This window comes from Monodelphis domestica, chromosome 2, assembly GCF_027887165.1.
Source record: "Monodelphis domestica isolate mMonDom1 chromosome 2, mMonDom1.pri, whole genome shotgun sequence".
In the NCBI taxonomy this organism is placed as follows: domain Eukaryota; kingdom Metazoa; phylum Chordata; class Mammalia; order Didelphimorphia; family Didelphidae; genus Monodelphis; species Monodelphis domestica.
The window spans coordinates 36,385,512-36,412,699 of NC_077228.1; the positions used below are offsets into that span (position 1 = coordinate 36,385,512).

Sequence of the window (27,188 nt, forward strand, 5' to 3'; positions counted from 1 at the left end):
GTAAGTCACTTAACCCTGTTTGCATCAGTTTCTTCAACTCTAAAATAGTACCCACCTCCCAGGATTGCTGTGAGAATCAAATGATGAAATATCTGTAAAGTGCTTGGCACGGTGCCTAGCACATAGTTAGTTAGCACCTTATAAATGTTTAAAAAAACAAAAACAACCCTGAAAAATGGGGAAACACCACTGGCCATCACAGCAGTCTTCAAAATGGGCCTGACACAAATTTCTAGGGTAGGCCATGACAGCAAGATCAAAGATCAAAAGTAACAAAGTACTTGGCAAACTGTAACCTTCTAGATAAGTTGTTCAGAGGCTTCAGTCAGAAGGACCAGGGTTCCAATCTTGCCTCCGATACTTCCCAGCCATGTGGCACCGGGCAAGTCACCAACCTCTGACTGTCTGAGCTGGGCTCCAGGTGGCCTCCAGGGTCCCTTGTAGCTCTGAATCTGATCCCAGACTCTCCACTGATGCCACCAGTGTAAGGAAGCCTCTCAGGGTGGCAGAAGATGGAGGCAGAAGGCTCCCCCAGGGCACCAAATGACTATTGTCCCAGGGAAGCCTCTTACACCTCAGGGGCTTGGGCTTCCTCATCAATAAAATAGGGGCTATACCTGAACAATCTGACTTATAAAATCAATGTACACAGAGTGTTTGGTAAACCTGAAGGCAATATGTGAATGCCAACTCTTCACTCTTTCTTAGCAAGGGTTACCTTAAGGGAACGTACAAAAAAGTGGAGAAAAAAATCACTATTTCTTCCAAATTCCAAATGGAACCCTCTACGACAAGCTTTTTTTTTTTTAACTTATACCAAGGTCTGCAACAAAACAACGCCATGAAGCAGGGTCAGACTTGTTATATGTTTTCCCAGACTACTGATCAGAGGAAAACCTGAATGTCAAATTAGTCTCTGAACCAATATTTCACTGGATTTGAATTCTGGCTACAAATGTAGCCAAATAACTTTGCAATGTGAATGAAGGCCAACGTCCCTCTAATTGCAATCAGTTTGTCAACTAATATGACGATGAAGAAAATTGTTCTATTAAGTGCGCGCTATTTTTTCTTCGAGAGGAATTTACGTTAACAGAACTACTTATATAACTTACTGAAAAGCAAAAGGGCTCAAATCCTAGACCACAAAGTTCTATATGTTCTTGTATCAATGGAAAGAGAGTCCAAGTTGACAGTAACGAATGTTTGATTTACAAGGTTACGCACCCGTCGTTTGATTGGGACATTTGGTCAAGACCTCTGGGGCTCTGAATCCTGGTGTCCCAGCGCGGGGGGCAACTTGCTGTCGTCTGGTAATAGAGAAAAACACACCTTTTCAAATTCAGATTTTTGAATTCTCAACTTCTACCTGTTACCTTCAAGATGTATCTTTGCTTTTTAAGGCACAATTTGTTTCCAAAGATTTGGTTCTCTTTTTGGAAGTATCTCAGATCCTCAAATGGGCAGAAAACATGTAATCTTTAGTTTGGAAGAAAAAAACGAACTGGTTATGAAATGCTTAAAAGTTCAATAATTAATGTGGGAACTCCACAAATTTATAATTTTTCATGATTTGTCCTCATTTAAGTCAATCTGATTAGTGCACCACCAATGGTGCAAATAGAACCAATGGTCTATTTCAATACAGTAAGGTAGCTAGAGGAAGACTTGAGTCTACTTAAGAAAACAACTTTTAGGAATTTCAGTCCAAGACCCATGTAAACCATAAAGAATGAGCTGACCAAACTACCCCCCAGTGATTTGCTCTAAAATTTTACAGTATTTCTAATCTATATTATGGACTATAATTGGTCTCAGATTATAGTTTAATTACCAAAGAATCTCTTCCTTGTGCCTAGGACAGAGCGGGAAATTATTAAATATTTGCTGAATATCTAATAGTGTTTGCTAAAAACTGCAAAATTAAATACTTGCTGATTTTTGTAGTATAGTTTGTACTGATTGTTACCTATGTCAAGGCAGTCAAATCCTTGTCGTTCAATCTATAGACTATTCAAGCTCTCTACTTCCTTTTCCCTGCTGCTAACTCCTGCTTTCTGGACTAATTTTTTTTTCCTAGAAAATAGATAGGGAAAAAAAGAAATGCAGCTCAAATCAATCTATTTTGTTTCCTGTAAAATTCCACTGAGATTATTTATAGATTTAAATTATCCATTCTTGCTCTAGTCTTCATTTTAAGAAAAGTAGAGAGCTTTGCTATTTGCTGTGAAAACAAAACATAGAGTAAAAAGAATATATATTTTAAAAATCAAATATATTTCCAATAAAAATTTGAGGAAAAGTTGAAATAGATTGCTTTCATATTACCCAAAAAAATCTCGTTTCAGTTCACTTTAATAAGTATTTCTATTTACTCTAAGCACTTTCCTGGATGCTAGGGACCCAAAGCCAACAATTAAAGTCTCTGCTGCTCTCAGAGAGCTTACATTGTATTGAGGAAACACAATATATACAAATAAGACTAAAAAGCAATGTAGAATGGGAAAACTCTAGAAACCAGGAATTCTGCAAAGTAAGGATGAGGAGACAAGGCATCCCAGATATGGGGATGTTAATGTATGGCAATCAGAAATGAAATGCCAAGCTCAGCGAATTTTATAAAAGAGGGTAGCCAGGCTGGAAAGTTAGGATAACTAATGGCTAGTCCACATAAGAAAGACTAAAGGCCTACACTAGGATCATGGCAGGAAAAGAGACAAAGGAAGGAACTGAGAGACCCCCAGTGTGAGAAAAGAGGAGAGAGCCACAAGTAAGAGAACGTCTCCATCAATATATTCGGCTCCAATCGACCAGGGTACTGTGGATAGAGTAGGGGATCTAGAGTCAAGAAGATATGAATTCAAATCTGGCCTCAGATACTAGATATGTGACCATGGGCAAGTCACTTCATGCTGTTTGCCTGTTTCCTCAATTGTAAAATAAGCTGGTGAAGGAAATGGCAAACCTTTTCAAGGATCTTTGCTAAGAAAACTCCAAATGGGGTCATGAAGGGTTAGATGTGACTGACCCAACAATCTAGCCCCGCATTTTGAGTTCCTTGCGTCCATCCCTACCTAGATATTCCTTTACTATTCCGACCATCACATATCCCACCATAGCCTCAACACCCTGCTTGCCAATGCCATTCTGAAGCTACCAACGATCTCTCAGCTGCAGACTCTGGGGCCCATTCCCAGGCCTCCTTCCCCATAGCCTCTACAGGCTGTACCATGCTGACCGGCCCCTTCTGGGAAACTTTTTCTGCTGGCCTATGATAGCGCTTTCTCGCAGCTCTCCTCTCGGCCATCTGAATGTGCATTCTTAGCTATCCCTCTCCCCTTTCCTCTTCTACAAGGCCTACTTTCATCCACTTCTTCACTAATCTCTACCCCTCAAGTGTGGGTTCAAAGCGCTGCCCTAATCCCTGCTCTCTGAACACTTGGGAAAACAGAATTGGAATGAACCTCAGAAGGGGAACCTTACATGAAGATTGAAGGAAATCAAGTCCTCCTGCCCAGCACTTTCCTTCACCATCTCTGGCTACTCTTAATTCTTTTCCTTCTCCCCAAACCCAGCCAAAGTGCCACCTTCTCCATGAAACTTTTCTTGGTTCTCCCTTCCTAAAGGGCTCTCATTCTCCTTAAATTTTCTCAAGGATCTATCATTTTGGTCTTTAATCATACAATGTTTCCTGTAAATCTTGCCCCTCCTGCTTTTTCTCCCAAGAATTTTAGCTTTTAAGAAATTCAATGAGAATTTAAAGGAGCTTATTTTCAAGTCAAACCCTATTTTCAGATAACTATCCTGAAAATCACTTTTTCCTCCTTCCAGGTTCACAGAAGACTCAGCTTTTCAGAGCTGTATCACCTGGGTCTAGTTATTCTATATGAAGGCAAGGGACAGAAATGAGAGAGGAAGACAGAAAATCATTATGTCAGCAAGTCAACTGTGAATTTCTCTGGTTCCAAAAGTCATATTCTCCCTCCAAACTATTTGCATATAACAGCAAAAAAATGTTTTTCTAATAGCATACGCATGTGAAATGAACACCATATGAAACTGGTCTTCATGTGTTTGTCTTGCAAAGAAGAGCTAAGCTCCTGGGGAGTCCTGGGGCACCCTGAGACCTCAGAGCTGCTTTGTGCCCCTCTCTTGGCTGACCCTCATCCGGCTGACCCCTGCCCCAGCTGCTTCAGATTATTTCTAACCTGTTTGCCGGCCAACCAAGGATTTTACAACCCTCTCCAAGCAAGTTACCTTGAAAGGCAAACACTGCAAACTTGATCTGTTGCATAACAGTCACAGGTCAGGTTGGCTGGGCAACTGCTGGCAGTTTTCCTCACTATGTTGCTGGTCACGGTTTTTGTAGAAATAACCTTCTTTTTCGCTGCTAACTTTCTAGATGTGATATCCATCAGTTTGGGTTGCTTTATGAGCTGTAAAGAAAAGTTAAATAATTTTCTGGTTTGGAGTTTTTCTAAGTATTGTCAAAAGTAGTGGAGAGTTCCTGAAGTTACGACGTCATTACCAGGTTACAAAAAAAGGGCTATGATGCCCACTCTAGCTTGATAAAAGATTTCAGGGCTTTCAAAATCCATTTCTGATATCGTATTACTTAACTCAGGCCTTAAACTACCACATTAGGTTCCATGAGCAAAGTGCCACACGTATATTTTTAGAGGCCTCTATAACAATGGTACAAGAGAATATGAAAGCAAATATTCTCGTGTCTAACTCCATTTCAGAACCGCAGACTGCAAAAAGAGAATAGTTAACTAACTTACAAATGTTACTGATGCTATTGTGTAGAAATAGGAATTTGGGCCAACTTTCAAAAATGTAACATTTACAACTTATAATCTTTCATATTTTTAAAATACTACTTTTCCTGCTGTTACCAACTTTCAAGTAGGCCCCTTAAAAATATAACCAGAAAAAAAAAAGTACTGTCAATCAACAAGCATTTATTTAGTGCCGAATGCAAACATAGCCTATTAAGAAAACACTTTTAAATGTAGCAACAGTTAATCACCAAAGCATTTGAAACACCTCTGGAGTGAAATGCAAGACAATTTAGGGAAGCAGCAATTTAGGTCAGATGTCCAAAGCAGCCATCTCTGGGGCACAACAGAATTCTAACTTTTTTCACAATTACTGATACCAAGTTCTAAGTCTCTAAACTGTTTTGTGTGAGAGAGACTCATCGTTCAGCATTACTTACTTTCGCGGCAGGGCTCTCATGTGAAATGGAGCTTTGTATATTGAAATTTCTTTCTCCCAAAACAGAGCGCTGGACAGAAAGGCCTACAGATCCCTCCTACAATACCAACAAAAAAAGGACAATAAGGATTATATCTGTAATACTTTCTGCCAGCTTTCCTCTGCTATAGTTTTGAAAGAGTTAAGGGACAAACAAAAACAGCTGCAAGCAAGTCATTTTCAGGCACCAAAATACTTCCGTGAAAGAAGAAAATAATCTGGACAGAGCCATTAACCCCTTAAAAAGAACACCCCAGCCCCAATGTGGATCCAAAGGAGGCCTAAAATCTCCTGCATGGATGTGAGTGACACTTTGCTGGGCTGCTAAAATGGAGATAGACACAGGAGAAATGTTCTTTTCTGTGTTAGCTACATGTACTGTTTCCTCTTTAAGAGAATCCTTAGTTGATGCTTTTTATAGCAAGCAAGAAAAATCAAGCATATTCTGTGTTGTACAAAAAACACGACTTTTCATTATAACACACATGACCAGTATGTGGCTTATAAACCTGGGAGCTAAATTTCAAATGTCATAAAATAACAAAAATAATTCACTACAAAACTTATCAAAATGCTGTCAGTTGAAGACACATAGCAAATGTAAAATAAAGAATCAGCAAGTATTGTTTCAGTGTTATATCCCCCCCTGTTGGATGAAAAAAATACACTTTAAGAACAGTACAGTATCATCAAAAACAAACAAAAAAAAGTGGTGAAACCTTTCCATCTTTTCCTTGTTTAGTCTGAATTTGTGCATGTGAGTAGGGCCTTTTAACAGCTGTTTTAGTGGATGACTGAGAAAGCTCTTTTGGTGCTGGGGCATTCAATGAAACCTTGTTTGCCATGACTATGTGAGTTTTATTTTGTGAGCAACTTTCCTGCTGGACTTCAGACTGGACCAATTTGAGAAGTTCTACTTTTGTGTCACGGGTTCCTTGTGCCAAGCCAAAGTCTACCAAGGCATACCTGAGAAACAGAATTGGGCAAACAGGTTAACTTTGCTAAAGCTGAACAATGGAAGCGTCAGTCATAATACAACCACACCTATGTTCAAACCATACTCATAAAGAATCAATCTGCTAAACAAGCAATCAATACCCATTCATATTTCCTTTCCTGAAAAAAGGGAGGAAGTTTTCCATAACAATTTTACTTAAGAATTCTACTGTAAACCACAAGGGTAACCTGGGCTAAAGTGGGCTCCAGGAGAGCACTCTTTATCTGCCCTCCTCAACTGCAAAGCCAAGTGAATTCTAGCCGTGTAAGCCTCTATTTTTTGATGCGTAGCAGCGGGCCCATAAGGTTCCTAAACTTGTTACCAAACCAGGGACTTTCAATATTAATAAGTTAAAAAAATATGCAGTCTAAAATTACACAAAAAGCTAAATCTGATTTTGATTAAAGAAATGGCAAAAAATAAGTCAGATGTGTTGCAAAAAGCATAAATAAGAAATGTTCCAGCCTTGCTGTCATAAACAATGTGTTATGATAATCACATCATTTATCAGCACACAAAACATGTGCAGATTGTAACATACCCATACACTTGGCCAAAGTCAGCATCAATAAAATAAACAAAAAATAAGCCCCAAGTTAAAACTCCCTCCAATCTAACAATGCATTATTTACCATTAAATCCAGTTTTGAATTCTGTTGTCTCTTCTTACATTGTTTTTTATTACTTTGAAGATGACTGATACGACACAAACTGTTTCTCTGTGACAACTTTGCTTTCTCGTTAAGTTTTCAACAAGCATTTTCAAAGGCAATGTGCCTCCACTGCTGCTATAAGACCTAATTCTTTACCGAGGTTAGAGCATACGTGGGACGTTTTGACAAACACCTGCATTATCTATTCACTTTACACACTCACTTTTTAAGGCGCCTATTGTATAAGAAGTTGCTGGGCTTGACATCTCGATGAACAATCCCAAACTGATGAATGCGTCTCAAAGCTTTAAAAAGATTAAACATATATTCTCGAACTTCTTGGAAGGAAAGAGAATTCAAAATGTCCTGAAACATATGTTTTAAGGAATATAATTAAGCAATTACTCTTCATTTAAAAACTAAGTTTTTTAAATATAAGGAACCTTAAGACTCACCAAAAAGGATTCATGTTCCAGATAAGGCATTGCAATAACTACATGATCATTTTTTCTAAAGCAATACTTAACTCCCATGACATTATCTTGCCCCCTAGAGGAAAAAATACACAAAGAAAAATCAGACAGCTCTATAACCTTGTTCAATGTTTAGAAATGGAATTTTTTAAAGCATAAATTATGTTTAAAGACTAACTAGAAATAAAAAGCACAGTGCATGAGTAGATGACATTCAATTTTTATAAATAAAGATATTGCCAAGGTTGGAGTCCAATGCAACCACTGCTCTCTCAAAACCAAGGAGAAATATCCACGTCATTCTTTTTTTTTTTAACCCTTACTTTGTCTTGGTACTAATTCTAAGACAGAAGAGTGACAAGGGTTAGACAAACAAGGTTAAGTGACTTGCTAGAGTCACACTGTTAAGAAGTATCTGAGGTCAGAACTGAACCTCCCAGCTCCAGGCCTGGCTGTGCCCCCTGTGCTACCTAGTTGTCCCCTATACATGTCATTCTTAACAAGTCATTTATTATTTACTTAAGTCTCCACAATGCTTTCTTCTTTGCTTCTGCTTGTCAAATCCCCATTCTGAATTAGCAGCTAATCATCAACCGCAGGGTCAAGGCCTGTACTTCCCTTGTATAGGCTCTCTGAATGAGGAAATGCCCTCTACTGAAGAAGGGCAGTGCCTTCTTTGCTGTGAGCTTCAAGGTTCAGGGTCCTAGAAGACCCAGAGGGTTACGTGACATTCCAGAGTCCACAGACAGTACAAGGGAGAGCTAGGACTCATTAAACTCAGATCTACCTCACCCAAGGCCAGTTCTCTATGCCACAAAGCTTTTCATTGTAAACCATAACAAGTAAAAATTATTTTTCTTTTTGGAAAAAAATTATATGAAAGGCTCAAGCTAACAGCTATTGACAATAAATTGTAAAATCCAAATACTTTAAAGAAACTATCAGCACCTAAATTCTCAAAGTACATTTGCTCACCATGTACAGAGCACTGAAGCAGATACACTGGGGTTTGGGAAAGAAGCAAAAAGCTATGCAGAGAAGACATACCAAAGGCTGAGGGATCGATGCACGTGAGCTAGGCTGCACCTGAGGCTAAGGAGGGAAAGGATAGAGAGGAAAAAGAGGCAGTCCTAGCCAGAGAAACTAATTCAAATAAAGCCCCAGGAGGCCAGAAGCCCCCTGGCAGTCAGAAACCTCTGGAGCGCTGCATATATTTGGAGGCACATTCTAGATCTAAAGCACTGCTTTGAGCCCTCATTTTCACATGAAGGTCCCACTGGGGACACAAGAGCTCTGAGAAAAGGCTTCGAGTCTGGGCCCAGGGACAGACGTGTGCCTATTGTCCAGGTCTATAGGGAGTGAGCCTCAGAGGCATGATAAACGCCTGGTAGCTCCCAAAGGCTGCTGAGGTTTCACAGAGGGGTGGCCGTCTCTGCTGGCAAAGTCAGGGGTCCCCGTCTGTCCTGGCAAGTTGAGGTGCCACCCAGAAGAGGCCACTAGGATGTTGCGAGAACTGGCAGCCACACCATATAAATGGCAGTTAAAGAACTGGAGATGATTAAAGCAGAAGACACGAGACCAAGTCAGGATGTGTTATTAAGTGCCTGCTTATGTGCCAGGCACTGTGCTAAGCACATGGGAAAGAGGAAACAGTCCCTGTCCTCAAGAAGCTCAGTCTCATGGGAGAGAGAGCAATAAGCGAATAGCAGACCCCTTACAAGAAGTACACAGGATCAATCACAGAAGGGAAACCTCAGGGGAAGGTAAAAGCAGCTGATAGCTGTCTTCCAGTAATTAAAGAAGCATGTTGGGGGCAGCTGGGGGGGCTCACTGGATAGAGAGCCAGGCCTAGAGATGGGAGGTCCTGGGTTCAAATGTGACATCAGACACTTCCTAGCTGTGTGACCCTGGGCAAGTCACTTAACCCCCCTGGCCTAGCCTTTACAGCTCTTCTGTCTTAGAAAAAAAACACAGGATTGATTCCAAGACAGAAGATTAAGGGTTAAAAAAAATGTTATAGAGGAGGGGTTAGATATGTTCTATTTGACCCCAAGGGATAGAAGTAGGAGCAACAGGTACAGGCTATAGAATCAGATTTAGGCTCAGTATGAGGAAATACTTGCTATTAATTAAAATGATGCAAAATGGCATGAGACTGCCACTGGTCTCAACCTTTTTTTTTTTAACCTGTGCCATCTATGTATTGGTTCCAGGGCAGAAGAGCTAAAGGCTGGGCAATGCAGGCTAAGTGACTCACCCAGGGTCACACAGTGAGCAAGTATTAGGGTCAAATTTGACCCCAGGACCTCCCATCTCTTGCCCTGGTCCCCCCCCCCCCCCAGCTCCCCATCCTCTGAGCTGCCCAGCTGCCCCTGGTCTCTACCTTAACAATGATTTTCCTAGAGAAGTCAGTGGTTAATCTGTCAAGGATGCAATGGAAAAAAATCCTATTCAGAGAGAAGTTGAACTATCCAGTGTCTGGGCCTTTTCCAGCTCTGAAGTAGAAGGAAAGGTTTTAGAGAGGACCGAGAATCTGAATCAGGCTACAAAGAATGAGCTGGAGAAATGGAGAAGCTGCTGCTTCTTTTTTTTTTTTTTAAAGGGAAGAAACCTGTGAGGAAAAGATGGTGAAGATACTGAACAAAATGTTCTATATAGAGGGATGGTAGGACTTAAAAGTTAGAAAAATGGACTGGGATCAGAATACAGATAGATTTGAATGCCAAGCCAAAGAATTTAGACTTTTATCCTATTGATAATGGAGAATCCATGAGTGTTTTCCAGCTGGGAATACCACAATGAAAGCAGTAGTGGAGCAAGGTTAATCTGGTGGTAGGTATGTGCAATGAAGTGGAGGGCAAAAATACTGGAGGCAGCAAGGCCAATTAGAATGGAATTTGGATACAAAGTGAAAAGGCGTGGGGAAGAAAGGTAGAAATGAAAAGAAAGCTGTGTTTAGGAAGGAGGAATAGCCGGGCCCTCATTCCTAGATCAAACACAAAAAGAAGAGAGGAGACTCTAAGATGATTCCACTGCTTCAGCCTCAGTATCTTGGTGAACAAATAAAATTCAGGAAAAACTAGTCTATAGGGGAAACGATTTTGAACTCAGTGTCAGATCGGTGAGTTTACAGTCTTAGGCCATCCCAAGAAATGTCCACTGGACAACTGGGAGATGTTAGCTAAAAGGTGGGTGCTGAAGACACAGATTTACATAATTTCAATACTTAAAAGAGGTACTCTCTGGGGGAGAGCAAAAAGAGAGACTGCCTTGAGGGACATCTTTTATAGGGCAGGAAAAAGAAGAGCAATCAAAAGAGGAATGGTGGGAGAAATCAGAAAACCAAAATACTGCACCATCTAAGCCATAGGAAGAATTGGTAGAAAGACCAGGTGATTAACTGTCAAATGAAGTAGAGGAACCAAGGAAAATAGCTAAAAAAGATACTTAGATTTGGCTAGAAAGCTGCTCTGGTTGACTTTTTTTTCAACCTTTCCTTTTGTCTTAGAATTGATATTAAGAGTTCCAAGGCAGAGGAGTAGTAAGGCCTAGGCGATTTAGGTTAAGCAACTTGCCTGAGGTCACTAGGAAGAGTCCTGAAGATAGATTTGAATTCAAGACCTCCTGTCTCCATGCCTGGCTTTCTATCCAGTGAGCCACCTGACTGCCTCAATGACTTTTGAGAAAAGGTTCAGTTCAGTGGTAAGAATAAAAGCCAAGACACACGAGGAAGACACAGAAGGAGAAGTGTGGTGAAGAAAGAAGTGCAGGAATTTAAGTCACTAATCTGAAAGATGCTGTGCTAAGAAGATGGGCATCAGGATTAAATAAATACTATTTCAAGATGGGAAGATTTGTATGCACTTGAAAGGGTGAAGGAAGGGACTAAAAAATTCTAGGTAAGGAAGAAGTCTTGGAGCATAGACACAGACAACTATGGTGTCAGGTGAAAAGGATATATCAAACAGCCCACTTGCTATGGCAAAGGTGGAGGCAAGATGATCTAGAAGTAAATAAGACATTTAGAGTTAAGATTTCTTCTTTTTAAATACGTATTTATTTATTAACTCTAAAGATAGATTTGGCGTGCCTTGAATGGCCTAGAACTGAGATGTACGAGGAAATCTGCAAAAATAAGTGATGTCTGTGCAAAGAGATCATCTTGATACCAACAGATCAGTTCCAAGGAAAAGAGGGTCTTAAAGGATAGCATGCAATTCAGGACCAAGTTCTTAGTCTTCCTTGATGGAGTCTACTCAGAGATCTTCATATACTACAGTTAATTTAACCCAAAGGTTTCTAAATTACCAACCCAGCGACAGTAAGACACTGGAGTTCAGCAGCAATTCTTATAGGATGACTCGTAGGAATTAAGTGTTTCAAAGCAATTTTCTCTTCAGGTCCCATTTTTAACTGTGCAGTGGCCAAGTAAACAGAGCTGAAAGTACCTGTGAAAGATATTGAAAGTCCTCAGTATCTGGCTTCTGCAAGCATAACAAAACCCTACTAAAATTAAAAAAAAATGCTCTAAGTATGTAAAATGATCATAAACTCTTTGCTTTTAAAGTCTGTTTTATCAATAATGATCCTGGCATTAATAATATGAAAAGGAAAATGTCATATTTCTATTTTCAATAAATTCTTCCTGCCCTCAAGACTGTTTTTGAGTATGATACAAATTCCCATAAGACCATGCAAATCTGTGTGACTAGGTTTATATCATTATTTCCAAGAGCAACACTATTTCATCCTAATTATTTGATTTTGTTTAATAAATTGAGTCATTTAAGGCTTTTTCCAAAACCCCATAGGTTTGATGGCAAAACTAAGAATGAAATCTTTAAAAATTTAATCCTTTAAACAGACTTCTCTACCCATATAGTTAGAAACTAATTACAGATATCATTTTATCTTCTAATCCAGTAGTCTACCAGTATATTCCATTACTTATGAGACAAGCTTGTTATAATCCTGTTTTAAGTTTTGATTCCTCATCCATTCATTAACACACCCTTTATTTTCTTATTCTTTTTTAAATCTGCTCTTCAGAATGATTCATAGGCCCTCCCTCTGTAAATATATTTCCTAATTCAACCAGAATCTTTTTAAAAAAATTAACATTATCCTATCATTACTATACAAATTTGATTTTTTTTTTGTTATATCATTTTAGGTATCTCATTTGCTTGTACATATACTATCCTGCCTTTTACCACTCAGGATATGATTTAATATGATAATTATATTTTTAAAAATTCTAGAACATATCCTCATTTTAATATTAAAAAAGATTTTTTATTTTGAATAGAGTACTCATTATCAACGCCAAAAAGATACATATAATTCAGTTTCATATATTTAACGTGCCTTATTCCAACTTAAAACGTTAGCTAATAAATACTCTCTAAGTAAAAATTCAAATGACAATAAAATAAAAACATGCTATGATGTCAAAGCTAGTAACATAACTTAATTTTCTTAACATTTCAAAAAAGGACTATTAAAGGGAATTTATTCAGCAAGAAATAACAAATATCTGTAACATATATGTCATATAGAAAATAGCATTAAAAAAAAAAACCAGAATTAGTTCTAGATCTACCTTCTCCAATTTTGTCCTTAATCTTAAACACACTACCGAGCTGTGGTACTGCTTCATAGAGTTTCTCAATATCCTTTTCAACCCCTGTTGAGGAAATAAACATTTGAAAGCATTTATAGTCACACTCAATTAGCCAAAGTAGATTTACTACATATTTCCTGAAGTTGAAGAAGCAAGTGAAATGAATCATAAAACCCAAGCACTTAGATATATACACACAACAAAAAGCAGTTTACAAAACCGACAGGAAATTGTATAAATTTATGTTTACCAAAATGTGACTTACATACACAGTCTGTAGGACTTTCATACAAATTCACAAGTCTTGGAATTACACAACTTTCATTTCAACTACTTTTTGATCATATACACATAACAACATCATCATTACTCTGGATACAGCACAAAAGAATAACTAAGGACCATTTTGTATTCTTATCACTAGATGGCATGACAAGGACATAGCATAATACATTCATGGAAAACTGAACTTCTTTTCCCTCAAATGTACGAGTTCTTTCAAAATTAGGAAAAAATTCACATTAAGGGTATTCTCAGTTTTCAAGTTAACTGAGTATTCACAAAAAGCTTTAAAAAATCCCCAAACTCATATTCCAATTGCTTCTGTGACTGACTCTAATTTAAGGTCATTTCCCTGTCTGAAAAATCTTCTGTGAATATCTATTGTTTATAGAATAAAAAGGAACTTCTCTTAAAAAAAAATTCCTAAGCAATGTATTCTCTAAAAACTGCCAAGTTAGTGGTTTTAAAGAAATTTGAGTTCTTTAATTACAACATAATGAAAAATGTTAACAGGGGTAAAGAAAAGTTGTCATAAAAAAACATTTTTAGACTTCTTGTATAATAGTTGGACCAGTAATTAGAAAGCTTTTAAAACTGTCGTGACAGTTTAGGAGTTTGGGAAAATGGTAGCAAGGCTGGGCATCATTCGTTTACAATACTCCCATGATTCTCCAGGCACAATTTTAGAGCTTTCTAGTATATGCCAGTAGAGTGGCCAAAGGTGGATGCAAGGACAAATAGCATGGAAATGGAGCAGAAGCCCAGGCAATACTACCAAACCCCTGACTATTATGGATCACAAAGGCAAAGAGATTTACATGCCAGCCTCTGCTACAGGCACACTACCTGTGTTACTAACACTCACACCCAGAACTGAAAAGTGTGCTCTGCCATTTTATGAGGTTCTAGAAACCATAAGTCCAGGTCCTAAATAGGAAATAACTAAAGGAAAAACGTTTCACAAGCACCAACATGTCAGCATTACAACTGGTAAGAATTCAGTCCAACAAAATATATCAAGTACTTATTATGTTCAAGGCACCGAGCCCAGAAAAAGGAAAAAAATACAGCCCCTCAACTGGAGGAATTCTTTTAATCTAACAGGGAGAAAACAAGAATTAAACAAATAAGGAGGACCCAAGGTAGAATGGGATAAGGGTAAAGAAGAGATTCAGACAGTGCACCCTAGTAAAACGTCACTTTATTTAATTAATTAAAAAACCCTCACCTTCTGTCTTAGAATCGATTCTGTGTATTGGTTCCAAGGCAGATTGGTAAGGGCTGGGTCATAGGGTTAAGTGGCTTGTCCAGGAACACACAGCTAGGAAGTATCTGAGGTCACATTTGAACCCAGGACCTCTGTTTCTAAGCCTGGCTCTCCATCTAGTGAGCCAGCTGTCAGCTGCTTGTACCTTCCCCTGAGATTCCCCTTCCATCGATTGTGTACGTCTTGTAGGAGCCAGTTATTTACTTATTGCTCTCTCTCTCCCATGAGACTGAGCTCCTTCAGGACAGGGACTATTTCCTCAAATCCCATGTGCTTAGCACAGTACCAGGCACACAGCAGGCACTTTAATAAATGCTTCTTCCTGACTTGATCTCACGTCTTCTGCTTCCCAGCTACCCCCAAATATCACTTTAACAAGCAAAGTTACTCGAGCTCCTAATATAAGGCAGCAAGTTCATCACAGAGGTATCCTAAGGCTTGATGGCATGGGCCCCAGATGGCTCCATGGTTCCGAAAGATTACCTTTTTTATACAAAAAGAATAAGATAGAGAAGGTAAGGAGGGGAATTAAGTGAGACTGCATGTTAAAAGATATACTTAATGGGAGAACGTCTAGGAATTCAAGAAGAAAACACAGGGGGGAGGAGCTGGAGTAGCTCAGTGGATTGAGAACCAGGCCTAGGTATTGATTCTAAGATGGAAGAGGGGAGAGGGGGAAGAAGGAGGAGGAGGAAAGAAGAAAACAGTGGAAATACACTAAATAAAAGCAGAAATAAGTGTGATCTTGTCATCAAATAATTACCACAGACCACCTGAACAGAAAGGACAAATAACAGATAGGACGTTTAGACAATGTGGCACAAAGCCATGACAAGCACAGCATGAACTTCAGTTGTCTGGACATTTGGGGGAGCTTTGTCTAGGCAGCTGGTGCCACCACAGTAGGAGAAAGTGCTGTATCTGGAGGCAGGAAAACCTGGGTTTGAATTCTGTCTCAAACACTTAACTAGCTGAGTAACCCTGGACAAGTCACTTAACCTGTTTGCCTCAGTTTCCTCATCTGTAAAATGGGAAAAATAATAGCACCTTCCTCCTAGGGTTTTCATGAGGATCATGTGAGATAACATGTGTACTCTGCTCAAGTATGTTACAGCACTATATAAACGTGGAGCTACTTTTGTCCAGTGCTTAGCTCAGCGCCTGGCATATAATGAATCCTTTAATTAATGCTAGTTGACTATGACAAAAACAGAGAAGCTAATCTTTTCTGGATTTGCCTGAATGATGATTTCATCTATTAGAAGGCAGAGAAACAACCAAGGGTATTGGTTCTTGATCCCATTCTGAGCAATAAGGAAAGAAGCCCAGGCTAATGTAAAGATAATTATAATCTTGGAAAGGACTTCTCTTACCTGAGGATTTGATAAGAGGAAAGCTAGAAAAAGTTTGACATGTACATTAGGGAAAGGGAAAAGCACTTTTTAAAGGGTTCAGAGAAAGGATAGTTAGGATGCTAAGGCCCAAAATTCCACAGGGGAGGCCAGCCTAGGAGGGACTAGAGAGGGTCAAGAATGAAATTCTAAAGTCATATAATCACAGTGAAGAGGAAAAGGTGGATTTATCTAAAAAAAGATCAATATGGATAGACAAGAAACTCACTGACCAACTTCAGTTTTTAAGACAAGTACATAGAGGCAAAAGAGTACACAGAGGCAAGAGAACTGAGAATGAATACAAAAAGCTATGAAAGTTCCTATAAGATTGTTATCAAAAGTACTTAAGGTCCAGAAAGAATTGAGTTTCGCAAAGAATACTAAAGATGACAACAATATTAGTTTATTTTTTAAAGTTTTGTTAGGGATTAGAAGAAACTCTAATAAGGGACAGAGCTACTATTTAGAGTGGAAAGAATGAAGCTAAAGATGAGACAGAAAGACTGTTTAAATTTTTTTCTCTGTGAAGAATGAACCTGGGTCCACAAAGAACAAAATAAATATGAATAAGAAGAAACTGAAAGCACTAGTTGTCCTTGAGTTTAAATCACCAGACCCAGATAAATTATATTCAAATATACTAAAAAAACTGACAGATGTGAGTCAATCAATACAAATTTAGAAAGCACCTACTATGTGCTAGGTACTATGCAGAACACTAGAAATACAAAGTCCCTGCCTTCAAGGAGCTTACAATCTAATGGGGGAAACACCAAGCAAACATATTTATAAACAAGCTAAAAATACAAGAAAAATAGGAAATAATTAAGGAAGATTGGAAATGCTTTCTGCAGAAGTTGAGATTTTGGTGAGGGCCTGAAGGAAACCTGGGAAACCGGGAAGCAGAAAATAGGAAGGGTAGGTAGCCAAGAGATGTCTGGTCTGAGGACCAGCTACAAGGTCAGGGTCACTGGATCAGAGTACTTGGTGAGATGGAAGGCATAAAAAGACTAGAAATGGAGAGGTTATGAACTAGATTATATTCTGAGCTAGGTTCTCTCCTGAACTCGGTTTAATGCAAAAAAGGATTTTGTATTTGATTCTCGAGGTGATAGGGAGCCACTGATGTTTACTGAGTAGAGAGGTGATATGATCACACCTGCAATTTGGGAAAATCACTTCAGTGGTTGAATGAAGGATGGACTGGAGAAGATGAAGGCTTGAACAGGCCTCTCCATCCCTGTACCAGGTGGTCTCAGTGTCAGAGGAGAGAAGGGAGCGGCTGGAGAGGTGAAATTGACAAGCCTTGGCAATAGTTTGGAATTGGAAAGGGGTGGGGTGGGTTTGGGGGTGGAAATGTGATGAATCCAGACATTTAAATTTAAAATCTGGGAGCCTGGGAGAATGATGCTGCCCGCCACAGTAAAAGGGAAGGTAGGAGGGAGGGAGGGAGGGTTTAGGGGGAAAGAGTAGTTCAGTTCAGGCCATGTATTTTTAGGATGTCTCCAGAATATCCAGTTCAAGATGATTGAAAGGCATTTGGAGATGTGAGCATGGAGGTCAGCAGACAGGTAGACAGGATTATCACCATGAGAGCTGATGAGGTGCTCTAGAGAACTAGTAGAGGAAGAGAACCGATGTGAAGTGAAATGCACAGAACTAGGAGCCTGCTGCGCACAATAACAGGATCAACTATGAAAGACTTGATCAAGACAACGATCCAGGAAAGTTCAAAAGGACTCATGCTGAAAAATGCCACCCACCTCCAGAGAGAAAACCAATGAATTGTGTGTGCAGAACAAAACATACTCTTATTCTATTTTTCTGGGAGTTTTTTGTGTTTTCTTTTGCAATGTGGCCAATATGGAAATGTTTATATGACCCTACAGGTATAATTAATATTATATTGCTTGCCCCTTTCAAGAGGCGAGAGACTTTAGAACTCAAAATTTTTTTAAATATTAAAAAACTTTTAAATTTAAATTGGGAAATATTTAACAAAATTTTAAAATATGTATTTTTTAATTCTTTCAATTAATCATCACAACAACCCTGGGAAATAGGTGCTGTTATTATCTCCCATTTGAGCTCAGGTTTTCCTGACTGCAGATCCAGGATTCTCTCCATCATACCATATTAACTGTTTCTAAAACATGAGAAAAAAATATCTCTTGCATCTTTTCTGTAGAAAAGATGAAGAGATGTGGGGTATAGGATAGTCTTGGGCTATAAATTCAGAACTGTCTGAATGGTTCAATGTCATCATGGAAGGGAGGGTCTCAGGGGGGTGTCTTGGGTTCCAAGGCCCCATGCTGTTTTACACTTTTTTTTGGAAAAAGGGATACATAGGCAAACTTAGAGTCAGATGACAAGATCTGGGAGAGATCATGAACTCTAAATGAAAGTCGAGACTAAGAAACCTCAATAGGTTTTAATCTTGGGCAAATTTAACAAAATTACATTTACTGGGTAAAAACTGAAGGGAAGAGATCCAGACCTAAACTTTCCTTCATCTTCCCCATGAAGAAATTCCTTCTCCCAATGCAGATCAGCACCTGCTCAGTCACCTGAGTCTTGGAAAGTGGCTGGGAACAGAGAAGGGAAGCCACCTGCCCAGGGTCACCCAGCCCTGAGGGCTCAGAAGTGCAAGTGGACTCTCTAACAAGGACCCCTAAGCAAAGCATAAAACATGACATCTGGATTCACATTAGATTACAAGCTACTTGAGAGCAGGGCCTGGGCTGGCTGGTTTGCCTGCCTTTCTTTATATTCCTAGCACTTGGTATAATGCTGGCATTCAGGGGGTACTTAATGCTTATTGACTAATACAAGGGAGGAGGCATGGTTAGAAGCCCTGTGTCTGAGAAGGCTATGACAAGCCCTCTGTGTCACCAGATGATCCAGCAGATAAAGGCAGAAAGTGCTGGGCCTTGGGCAGGTTTGCTCAGAAGACTGGACTCAGTGCTGCCACCACATTTTGGAGACAGTCTTCTGCGGATCTGATCAGACTGCTAGGCAGTCTGGAAGGCAGGGTGGTACAGTGCTTGAGGCTGTGCCTCACTGAGGTTCAGAGCTTGAGGACAGGCTGTCCTTAGGGCTGGGGCAGAAAGCCAAGAGAAGGGCCTCTGCTTCAGGGGCCCAATGAGGGGAGCCCACCAATTCCAGAACAGTCATTCCTCTTCTGGGAAGCCTGAAGCACAAGGGAGCAAGTCCTTCCAAGCTCTGCCCCTCAGAGGGCCACAGAGCCTCATCCCCTTTCCCAGGAAATCCCTGGGCTGTCATATTTGTACTCATCTTTTCTTCTCTCCAGGAAGCAATGCTATTATAATTTCTGCCTCGAAAAAAGGCAGCATAATGTAAAGAGTGCTTGACACAAAGACAGGTATATCTATGTTCAAATCCTTCCTCAGACACTTACTAGCTATAAGATTCTAGGCACTTAACTCTGCCTGCCTCAGTTTCCTCTTCTATAGGGAGATAATCATGTTACCACCTCCCAGGGTTGTTGTGAGGCTCAAATGAGACCCCAAAAAGGCTGAAATGAGCTGGGCAAACATTAAAACATTAGATAATGTTAGTTACTATTAATTTCCTATAGTCTACAGAGATGCATATTATAATGTCTATTTATTACTAAAAAAGAGAATGCTATTTATTTTTTTACCCATCACTGAGTAGATCTAACTGGTCTAAAACACCTAAAACCTAAACAATATCCAATTCTGCAAACATATATTCAGTAAAATTCATCCAAATATTCTCTAACAGATGGCTTTCAAAAAAATTAAAATGTCTAAATAATAGGATTTAGATTGAGCCAATTCATTTACTCAATGAATACTGATCACATGCCATATCTATGGCACTGTATCACGCATGGAAGGGCTGAGGGGTCAAATACACATCACCTACCACCTACTGACAATTAAAAAAGCTTCAAATCTAGCTGATGATGCAGGTATAAAAAGTCAAACAATAAGACAACACATGAGATATCACAAGGCAGGACAAGAGTAATGGCTCAGAAAACAATAAGCCCTAACAAAGCTCTTGTTATGTGTCAGGCACCGCACTAAGTTGTGAGGATGCCAAAAAAACCAAATGATCCCCCTTCAGCACCTACCTTTGGGAGGCATCCAAGTCCACTGGGGAACCTTAGTGGGGCTAACCCAGGCTTCTGACCAACACAACTGTCCCAGTCTCTCACACATTCTAGTAAAAACCTGATATTTGTACCAGGTTAAAAAAATGGTCACCAGGTCCATCAAGACACTAGAGTAAATGACTTCTTCCACCCTGGAGCTGCATGGAAAGTCAGGCAGAAAGGCAGCACCTGAGCAAGCAAATCAGGCCAGCCTTTGGACATGACCGGCAATGAACCAGAAACTCGTATCTTTTGTGTCTATGACAAGAGAAGAGCCTTTTCCTCCCCCAGAAGACCCAGAGAGGTCTGAAAGGTTTGGGTGAGGACTCTGAAAGCTAAGGGAGAAGCAGCAATCAGGCTCTTGGAGTTCTAAAATGTTCAGACCTTTAAAGGTCCTAAAGATCCAAAGCTCAGAACTTCAAAAACCAGGGGTGTAGGGAAGGATACAAGTAAAGGAAGTAGAGCTTGGTGTAGGAACCTAGGTGAGATCCAACAGTAGCCAACCATATAATCCAAAAACTCAGCCAGCTGGAGTTTCAACCTGGCACAAGCTGGAGAGGTGAGTAGATTAGAAGGTTTTCTAGGTAGGAATAAGAGATAACCATTTTTAACTGAGGGGAGTAAACCTAAAAGTAGTGTTTTAGGAACATTAAATTGGCCAGTGTGAAAAATGGATAGAGGCAGTTAGCTCTCCCAAAAGCTACTACAATAAATGCAAGGGCAATAACTAGGCTAGTGAACACAATGACATAAGACTATATAATTAAGAAATAATGCAAAAGAAATGTTATAACCTGTTAACTAGGTAATAGTGATGGAGAAGGAAGTGGGAGAGGTAACCCAAAGATTCTGAGCCTAGAGAGAAGTCAGTAAGGATAACTAATTTGAAGAATAAGGTAGGAAGAATCTGAATAAACTAGAATAAGTTTCTTTCATATAACTGCAATATGACAGACCATTTGATGTAGAAAAGAGATTTGTCTCCAGGTTCTTTTTATTGACTTTAAATTTAATGTGGTTGACTTTTTAAAAGCAATATTTAATTGTCAATAGGAAGTAGTAAATAATATAAATTCTGAAATGGCTTTTTCAGTTATGCTAACAGATTTTGGTGGCCTTGTGAAAATCAGAATCAATTATGGAACTAAAGATATCCTACTAGTATTTCATTTATAAATCCAAGTTTTATGTAGCATTGATTAGTAGAATGGAAAGAACACAAGCCTTGTAGTAGGCCCTGATAGATCTTGGTCTAGAATAAGGGTTAGCAAACTATAGCCTAAGGATCAAATTCAGCCTTGCCTGTTTTAATATGGCACATGAGCTTTCCATTCTTAGCTTCCAGGCCACACACAAATTATCAGGAGGGACAACTAGGTGACACAGTGGCTAGAGCACCAGGCCTGGAGTCAGGAGGACCTACGTTCAAATCTGGCTATGACACTTCCTAGCTGTGTGGCATTAGACACTTAACCCATTGGCCTAGCTTTTACCATTCTGCCTTTAGAGTTGTTAGTAAAAACAGAAAGAGTTTTAAGAAAGATTATCAGTAGTCTACCAATCCCTATTCTAGAACATTCCTCAGGGAAAAGAAGTCCAAGTTCTAGGATCTCCTGATCTTGATTCTCAGAATCTTATCCCCATTGGTAAAATAATAGATATGGGCCAGATAACCTCTTAGATCTCTTCTCAGTGGAGTCATTAGCATTAAACACTTAGGGTGGGGGCAGGGCAGCTGGGTGGTTCAGTGGAGTGAGATCCAGGTCTAAAGATAAGAGGTCCTGGGTTCAAATGTGGCCTCAGACACTTCTCAGCTGTGTGACCCTGGGCAAGTTACTCCCAACTACCTAGCCCTTACCTCTCTCCTGCTTTGGAACCAACACATAGCATTGATTCTAAGAAGGAAGGTATGAGTCTAAAGGGAAAAAAAAAATCCCGGTAGGAACAACTAATTGACTCAGTGAATAAAGAGCAGGGCCTGGAGATGGGAGGTCCTGGGTTCAAATGTGGCCTAAGACTCCTACCTATGTAACTCTGGGCAAGTCATTTAATCCCCACTGCCTAGTTCATACCACTCGTCTGTCTTGGAACCAATATCCCAATATTGATTCTAGAATAGAAGGTAAGGATTTTTAATTAAAAAAAACAACAACTACTAACCTGTAAGTTTGTAATTCTGCTCATATTTCTTAAATGAGTCATCAGTCTGTAACTGGTCATGCATGGGGGACAGAGGCTGCTGATCATCCTGAATTCCCAAAGATGCCTCCATCACCATCCAACCAGGCCCATGTCCGCAGGAGCTGCTCAAACCGGTAGAACCTAGACCAGACAAGAGAAAGTTCAAACCTTTCCAGGGAGGTCCCCCTCCAGGCTTAGAGAGGCTCAGGGCTATTTCTGGGCTTTTACAACGACAGAATCAGAAACAGGAGGGACCCAAGAGGTTCTTTTATTCCTAAATAAGGGGGCGAAATCGGGAGTTTTCTAGTCTCCTTCGGCTAAGTATCAGGGCTGTAGAAACTCAGATCCTGGGAACTCCCTTCAAGTGTCTATTTCGTGTGCTCCCGCTGGAGACTGCTCCTGCCCAAGGCGGGAAGGAAAGGAGGGTCAGCTGTCACTCAGTCCTCTAGCCCACTGCCTTCAATTTTACAGGGAAGGAAATTGAGGCCTGGGGCGAGGAAGTGACTGTACAGTACCAAGGTTATGCGGGTAATCAGTGGCGGGGTCCTGGGTTCTGTTACTTCGGAAAGCCAAGGGGTCAGGGGACTTTCAAGGGACAGGGTGGAGGAAGAATAGGAAGGGTAATGGGAATGAATGAGCCGCCAGCCCAAGCTCCCCCGCGCGCACGCATGCGCATACCCTCACGGCGCCGGTCCCCGGGGAGGGTCGACTTCCAGTGCGCAGGCGCGCCGCTTTCCCGCCCGAGGACCGAGGATGGCGGATGGAGAGGGGAGGGCAAAAGGGAAAATGAAAGATGATCACATTCTCCGGCGCGGGTGCCCCCAATTGAATTCCTCCCTTCTCCGAAGTCTCCTCTGCTCCTTCTGCCACGGGCCTTCCCCAGACCCCGCTAAAACTCACAATTAGAGGACGTGCAGCTTCCTCCGCCAGGCTCCGGGATTCCCGACCGCCCGGTTCCAAGTTTCCTCCGCAAGCCGGTGGGCGAAACGCGCGTGCGCGGCCTCTTCCCGCCTCGCTGCTGGCCTTGTCGCGCGTGCGCGTTGGGCAGCTTTTTATCACTCCCTGCTGGGAGGTCAGGGAAGGGAATTTCTTACTGAGGATTGAGAAAAGAACTAGGGAGCTCTGCAGGGATGAAGGGAAGTAGTGGGAGGTTGAACAGGAATAACTCATGATAGCAAAGGAGCCTACCCTTTCAGAAATGAATGATCAGGGAAAATAGGGATGATTATCTAGTAATTTAGAAATGGCAAAACATTTATACCATCTCAGTGAGAGAGAGAATCTGGAACTCAAAATTTAGAAAACGAACATTAGAAATTATTACATATAATTGAAAAAATATTAAAATATTTTTAGTTTATTTGGGTGAAAGGAGCTAGGTGGCTCACACTGGATTGAGACAGATCATCTTGAGTTCAAATGTGCCTTCAAGACATTTCCTTAGCTGTGTGACTGGGTAAGTCACATGTTATCCCCCATCGCTGCTCATTTGTCATAAAATTCATGCTAAGACAGAAGGTAGGGGTTTAAAAATAGAAAAAAATGTATTTTTCTAAGCTGTCTCAGAAATATAAGCGAAAGGGAGGAAGAAAATTTGGAACTCAAAATTGTAGAAAATATTAAATTTATTCATTACATATAATTGGGGAAAACTAAAATATATTTAAATTTTTTAAAGTTTATTTGGCTAGATAACAATGAGCAAGTCATTTAACCTTAGTTAAGTCTCAGTTTCTTCATCCGTAAAATGGGATGATAATGGAAACTACCTTCCAGGGTGGTGGTGAGGTTAAAATAAGATAATATTTGTAACGTTGTTTTCAAACCTTGAAGTGCTATATAAATGCTAACTACTATTATTATTAGATGCCAACCAATTGGAATTAGGAACCAATCAATTTAGCATTCTAGGCATCTCTAGAAGACTGTAAACTGGGGGGCATGCTAATAGAGGGCATTTCCTCTTCTGGGAGAAATCTCAATGAAATCATAGGACTATTTCCTATCCCAATAAGCCAGGCCCAAGAAGACCTGGGTTCAGGTCCCAATTTTGAATGGGACAAGTCACTTAAATTCTCAGTTACAGTCAATTGTCTAAAACCAAAATTTATTGAGGAATTGTCGATGTGCATTTGTGGAGAAGGTTTTCACACTCAAGTTCCCTACACCAAAAAAAATCAGACCTAGAGAAAAATAGTTTTATACTTGGCTTTCTTTTAGCTGTCATTTCTATGTACCTTTCCTTTGATGAGAAAAAAGAAAATGTTCCTAATCTTGTGTACTTTGGACAGGCTGACAAAGCCCATTGAACCCTTCTTAGGGTTTTACATGCATAAAATCCAATGCAAAGGATTACAAAGGAAATGAATATATTGAAATATATACATATATGCACACGTGTATATATTTATATGTGTGTGTATATATACATATATATTTTCTTTTTTTTAAGTTCACCATTCTCAGATTAAGAAGCCTGGTTATAATGCAAGGTTTTCAAAAGTAAAAGATGTTAACAGTTACCTACTTCCTGAATTTAGCAAATACTTCTTATCCAGGCTTCATGTCTCTAATCCCTTCTCTTAAAAACAATGGATAAATTACTGCCAGATTTATTTTCTCCAAATACCAATGTTTTATGTCATTTCTTTACTCAAAACCTCACAGTGACACAGTGATCAAGTTCAAATCTAGTTTCTGAGGTCCTTTATAATCTTCCCTCTACTTCATCCTAATTCAAACAAGATAAAGTTCAAACTCAACTGGGACTGAAGAACCTTCACAATGTGGCCCCAATTTATATTACCAGTATCCCTCTGTATCAACCCCTTTACTCCTTCCTAATTCTTTTTTTTTTCTTTTTTGTTTTCCTGACCTACTATGGAAAAAAGCATTTATGTTTCTAAGCACTTGCTATATACCAAACTTTATGCTAAGGACTGCAAATACAAATATAAAAGCAGAGTTCCTCTTCTCAAAGTGCTGATGTTCCAAAGAGGAAAACAACACAGAGAAGAAAGTGATAACCTAGGAAACAGATTGACAGCCTCCATTCATGATCAGGAGATCAGGAGGGATTAAGGAAAGGAAAAAGGTCCTGCAGCAGTATTTGGTGAAGACGTTTTGAAAAGGATGGTTGGAAAGGAGGGAGTGAAGAGAAACGTGACTGAAGCTATCTTGAAATATATTTGAGAGAGAAAGAGAATTTGAGGCAGAAATTCCTTGAGGGCACAATCTTTGATATGAGTTTCATGATATTTCTCCGAATCATTCCTTTTTTCTGAGGAAGGTGCCAGCATCCTTCCAGTTATCCAGGTTCACAATCTCAGAATCATCCTCAACTCTTCCTTTTCCATCACCAACCCCCATTCCTCTCAATCTGAACAGTGGCCAAGCCTTATTGATTATACCTCCACATCTCTGGTTTGGGTCACCTTTTTTCCATTCATCTCTTGCCAGTACTTTTACAACAGCTTTTTTTTTTTTAACCCTTACCATGTGTCTTAGAATCAATACTCTGTATTGGCTCTAAGACAGAAGAGTGGTAAGGGCTAGGCAATGGAGGTCAAGTGACTTGCCCAAGATCACACAGTTAGGAACTGTCTGAGGTCAAATTTGAACCCAGGACCTCCCATCCCTGGGCCTGGCTCTCAGTCCACTGAGCCACCCAGCTGTCCCCTACAACAGCTTCTTAATTGGTCTCTCTGATAATGATTTCTCTTTTCTCCAATTCATACTCCACTATTGTGGGGTCAAACTCAAACAGAAATAAGCCCCTTTGGGCTACCTATTGACTTAGAAAACCACAAGTGAACATTATCTATGTTATACTGTATTTGTATTTATTTTGTTAAACATTTTCCAATTACATTTAAATCTGGGTCAGGCTGCCCTGGAGAGTTTTCAAGGCTGCTTGCCACCTACAGACCTCAAGTTGACACCCTTGCTCCCCACTATATAGTTGCCAAAATGATATTCTTCAGATACAGATCTGACTCTACATCAATCCACTGCTCAAAAATCCACAGTAGCTCCCTTTTTCCTCTAGAATCAAATACAAATTTCTCTGCTTGCATTTAAAGTCCTTCACAGTCCGACCCCAATGTACCATTTGAGATTTCTTATACATTAATACCTGTTATATACCCTACTGTCCAGCCAAACTCTCTGATTTTCTGTCCCTTCTTCCCTTGGTGTCCCATCTGTGAATCTTAAAAACTACTCAGACTGTACCTTAGAAGATTTGGTTTAGGGGGCCGGGTAATCATGGCTGCAATCTAGACGCCGCACGCTTCCTCTCCCCAGCACCGAACGAAATAGACTACATCAAAGGAGCATAAAATCACCTTTGGAGGAACAGAAGGACTCCCCAGTACCCCACAGAGGCAAAGGTACGTGGGGCTTGAACATTTCCACACTAAAATAAGAAGGAAAAGCTTGCACAGAAAAGTGAACTGAGCCGCCCTTCCCCCACCCCACCTCCCCCACTAAACCAGAGTGAGCTACCTGAGCGCTCACCGGGACAGCGAGTGAGTGGGGAGCGTCTCTGTCTGGGGGGGCACTCCAGGGTCCTTGGGATCTGGGGACTGCCAGGAAAAAACATCTCAGGGCGCTTTCACTGGAGAATCCAGCGGACCTGGACTTGGGGCGGGCTGCGCTGAACAACGCACGCTGATTATCTGGGCGGAGCTGAATACCTGGGCTCGGAGGCTGGGAAGAACTAGTCTGAAGCAACCTAAATTCACAGAAAAACCGCTCTTATAACCCAGACCCCAGACCAAAAAGGAAAGGGAAATAAAACCACCAAAGGGATGGCTCACATGGCCCAAAATCAAGCCTCCAGGAAGAAAGGGAAAAAAGTGACTATTGAAAACTTTTATGGTGGAAGTACCCAAGGAAAAGAGGAGAATGAGGA

At 40.2% G+C, this 27,188-nt stretch overlaps 1 protein-coding gene across 5 annotated transcripts in view; it reads right to left on the reverse strand.

Annotated features, from left to right (window-relative positions):
• CDC7 (cell division cycle 7) overlaps positions 1-23,330 on the reverse strand; it is a 28,557-nt gene extending 5,227 nt beyond the window's left edge. The window contains exons 1-10 of one of the 5 annotated variants that reach the window (XM_056815363.1): positions 23,174-23,330; positions 22,253-22,414; positions 12,985-13,068; positions 11,695-11,830; positions 7,365-7,458; positions 7,133-7,275; positions 6,136-6,225; positions 5,222-5,315; positions 4,258-4,436; positions 1,228-1,310 (exon numbers count right to left, since the gene is read on the reverse strand). In XM_056815363.1, coding sequence (XP_056671341.1) covers positions 1,228-1,310; positions 4,258-4,436; positions 5,222-5,315; positions 6,136-6,225; positions 7,133-7,275; positions 7,365-7,458; positions 11,695-11,830; positions 12,985-13,068; positions 22,253-22,370 — 1,021 coding nt within the window. In that variant the 5' untranslated portion in view covers positions 22,371-22,414; positions 23,174-23,330. Of the gene's footprint in view, positions 1-1,227; positions 1,311-4,257; positions 4,437-5,221; positions 5,318-5,978; positions 6,226-7,132; positions 7,276-7,364; positions 7,459-11,694; positions 11,831-12,984; positions 13,069-22,252; positions 22,415-22,788; positions 23,145-23,173 lie in introns of those variants that run through there. The other 4 variants (XM_007480341.3, XM_007480342.3, XM_001363904.4 and 1 more) reach the window with 4 other exon arrangements.
• Between the last annotated feature and the right edge of the window lie 3,858 nt (positions 23,331-27,188).